The sequence below is a fragment of the Malania oleifera genome, chromosome 6, assembly GCF_029873635.1.
Source record: "Malania oleifera isolate guangnan ecotype guangnan chromosome 6, ASM2987363v1, whole genome shotgun sequence".
Classification (NCBI taxonomy): domain Eukaryota; kingdom Viridiplantae; phylum Streptophyta; class Magnoliopsida; order Santalales; family Ximeniaceae; genus Malania; species Malania oleifera.
Window position 1 is genome coordinate 35,345,015 of NC_080422.1, and position 3,996 is coordinate 35,349,010.

A 3,996-nucleotide genomic window follows, 5' to 3' on the forward strand; every position below is an offset into this window, starting at 1 on the left:
ACTAACCTCTCTATTATTGTATCTTCTATTTTTGAACTTTAATTAGCAAACTATTTGATGTGTTCAAAGACACAGAATTTCATAGGCAAGCTATTGGATCAGAGCCATGGAGCTGTATGGACAACTGGCTCGCCCCCAAGGGGACCACTGTTCATACGAATGCTATTTAGCAGCAGTGATGGAGATGAATCCTGGGTTTTTGGGTTAATAACATACCCCAGGACTGAAAAGCTGGAGACAAAAGATTCAGGAGCACAAGTCAGCGTGTAGCCAATTACAACAATTCGGCAAAACAATACATTAACACCTTTGAAATAAACACTCAATAGCTATTCTTAATTTGTTTTTCTGCAGGTGAAGATACACTATGATGAGAGTTGTGTCTTTATCATATGAAATTATTGTATTTGTTGACTAAAACTTTTGAAGGTTCATACACAATAAAGATATAAGTTCTTTTGTCAAAACAGTCTTTTTTAACAGTAAAGCTTGTTAGGTATCTGTTTTCCTGAGGTATATCATCATAACATTGCAACTGGCTGCAGCAATGCACTTGGAAAGCTATGCATGCCACTTTTTAAGTATATTATTGTGATTATTCCTCTTCAGCCATGATATCTTCAGTCACATGTTATCATCACAAAGAATCTTCAGCTGAATATTTTCAGAGAAAAAGAAGGGAACAATTTTGGGTTAAATTTATTAATTATAGAAAAAAAAATGAAAAATATGCTGATGTCTTTATATCTGCATCAGATAAAGATGCTCTGAGTTCATTAGTGATTGACCTGTGTTGATCAAGAGAATCCTTTCAAATGGACCTTTTGCCTACGTCATGAAAATAGCCCAAGAACCCAATGACGTGATTACAGCTACCAACAGTTTATTGAATTATGCACCCATTATTGAATTTTGAGGATTTCATTTGAAACAATATTACTTGAAGCTGGATGAGACTGATACAGAGGGATTAAAAATACTCTTGGTGACATAAATGCTCCTTGGTTTGAGATTGTAAAGATAATGTCCACACTAATAGACCTGAAAAAAAGAAATGGCAAATAAATCTAGAAAATAAAGGAAAAAACACCCTCTATGCTAAGCAGGAGGCAATTTGATATTCATACATTGGAAAATAAGAGACAAAATGAAAAACGATCCCCACAGGATAATTTTTTAATGGAGTATAATTACAGAGGGATACAAAATGAACTTTCTCATATAATATTTAAGGTAAAATCAGATGACTGTAATTATACAACACGGCCATTCATTTTCCAGAATTTTCCTCAAGTGCATTTACTTTCCAAAAAGAAAAAATGCAGATCCAACTCATCTCTTCAAAATGGACAACATCATAACCTTATCAATGCTTCACAAAAAGTTATCAAGAGTTAGTATACACAGCCTGCTACAGCTACAATGTTTTCTTTAAGCTTGTCATGTTCTCTGCCAAAGTATGAATAGTATATTATGTTAGAGCATGTGCGACTGTGTGCCTGTTGAAAAGCAATCTGATGACTTGTAAGCAGTGGCTTGTTTAGGGAACACACTCACTGGAGCCAGGTCAAAAGCAAGTTTCATACTGCAATTGTCACTCCTGCCAAGAAGTTCCTTTCCCAACAGCCCTCTAACAACTGTACATGTTAATTTAAACAAATCTACATCAATTGATGAATATATTTCTCATGTATATGAGTTTATTTCCTCTCCTCCATCATAGTCAACCTATATGATAATTTCATCTGAGCACCCATTTCAGTTAACATGGAATACACCATGATTTTCTTATGAACTGAATCACTCTCCAAATCATACTCAGATCCAGAATCTCCAATGTGGACTATGCTACGCCCTGCTGCTTTTTGCAACCCCTTTTCCTTTATCATCTTCCTCACGCTTTCCACACCATCCCATTTGCCTTCTGCGGCATACATGTTTGATAATAAAACATAGGGCCCAATATCCCCTTGTTTCAAATCAATTAGGCGCTTGGCCACAATCACACCAAGCTCTAGATTTGAATGAGTTCTACAAGCTGAAAGTAGGGCTCCCCATAAGACAGGTCCTGCCTCCATAGGCATCTCAGTTATAATCTCTTCTGAATTTTTCATCAGACCAGCCCGGGCAAGGAGATCAACCATGCACCCATAGTGCTCGGTATTTGGTTCAATTTTGTATTTCTGACACATTCGACTGAAGTACCACCAACCCTCCAAGACCATTCCAGCATGTGTACATGCACATAAAATGCAAACAAATGTAGCTGTATTAGGCATTGTTCCACTCTTCTCCATCTCTAAGAACACTTCCAAAGCCTTCTTTCCATGCCCATGCATGCCATACCCCATAATCATGGAGTTCCACGATACAACACTCTTCTCGGGCATCTCCTTGAAAACATTGGAAGCAAAATCCATAGCCCCACATTTTGCATACATTGTCAAGAGGGCAGTTGAAAGCAATACATCAGGCTTGATCTTCCTATTATTATTAATGTATGAATGAACCCATTTGCCCTCATCAAGCCTCCCTAAGTTTGCACAAGCAGTCAGGACACTCACAAGAGTTGCCTCATTCGGCATAACATCTCCTTCTTTCATCCTATCAAATAACCTCAAACACTGGTCATAATCTTTAAAGCGAACATAAAGAGCCAACATGGTATTCCAAGAAACTACATTTTGAACTGGCATGCAATTAAAAAGCTCGTGAGCCCCAGCAATATCTCCAATCCTTGCATACCCATCAATCATACAATTCCAAGAAACAACATCTCGAAATGGCATCCTCTCAAACAAATTTTTTGCAGTCTTCATGTCTTCAATTCCCACATAACCTGCAAGCATAGAGTTCCAACTAAAAATATCTCTCCCCCACATTTCATCAAAAAGTTCACGTGCCAAACCAACCTCCCCATTCTTCACATACCCGTCAATCATTGAGTTCCAAGTAACCAAATCTGACTGGGAACACGCATCAAACAGCACGCGTGCAGCCCCAATTCTTCCACAAACAGAGTACATATGAATCAAGGAGTTCCGAACAAACAAATCAAGATTAAGCCCATACTTCAGTATCAGAGCATGATTTTTTTCCCCGACCCAGACCAACCCAAGCTCTGCGGAGATCTTCACTACGAGCGGGAAGGTGTAATGATTCGGCAGGACGCCTTTACCCACCATTTGCTGATAGTAGAAAGTAAGAGCTACATGTGGGTCATTGAAATTCACTAAACTCCTCATAATGGTGTTGCATATGAAAGCATCGGGCTCTTCGAGGCTATCAAAAAGAGAAAGAGCGTGTTTGGCTGTAATTGGAGAAGCACAAAGCTTCTTTACGGCTCTGCTGGTAGCCAGAGGATGTTGAAAGATGCCAGAGACAATGAGCTGAGATTGGATTTGGTTGAACTCTCTCATGGTGCCACTACAGGAATCTAATGAGCGCAGGAAGGGGTGGTTTAGGTTCAAAATGCAATATCCTTGCAAATCCACTTCTAGGGGATCGTCTTCATTATCAGTCCAGATTCTTGGTGAGGATTTGGAGAGATTTCTGTGGGTTTTGATGAATTTTTCAAGAGTACGAGAAGAGAAGCTGGCCGTGGGTTTGGATGATTTGAACCTAACGGCCATTTCTCGACTATAGTATGGCGGGAAGGACCAGCAGAGGAAGCTTTATGCTGCACATCTCTCTCTCTCTCTCTCTCTCTCTCTCTCGTGTTAAACGAGGTAGAATCAACTCAACTCGTTTTAAGTTTGAAGTTTTAATAGTATTTAAGGCCATTTGAAACTTGGGAAGTGGAGCCTTAAAGCATCCGTTTCAAGCTTTAAAATATTAGAAAATTTTCTTTAAAAAATCATTATTTAATGTTTGGTTTCATGGAAGAAAATATAAAAATATATGTTAAATTAGTGAATGAAAATTTTAATTTTACATGTGATTGACATTTATTTTCAATTTTTTAACTATATTAGAATAAATTTTTATTTTTAATAA

At 38.0% G+C, this 3,996-nt stretch overlaps 1 protein-coding gene across 1 annotated transcript; it reads right to left on the bottom strand.

Annotated features, from left to right (window-relative positions):
- Positions 1-1,201: 1,201 nt before the first annotated feature.
- Positions 1,202-3,740, bottom strand: LOC131157706 (pentatricopeptide repeat-containing protein At3g29230-like). The gene has a single exon (XM_058112041.1). The coding sequence runs from the start codon at positions 3,630-3,632 to the stop codon at positions 1,701-1,703; it is 1,932 nt and encodes a 643-aa protein (XP_057968024.1). The 5' UTR covers positions 3,633-3,740; the 3' UTR covers positions 1,202-1,700.
- Between the last annotated feature and the right edge of the window lie 256 nt (positions 3,741-3,996).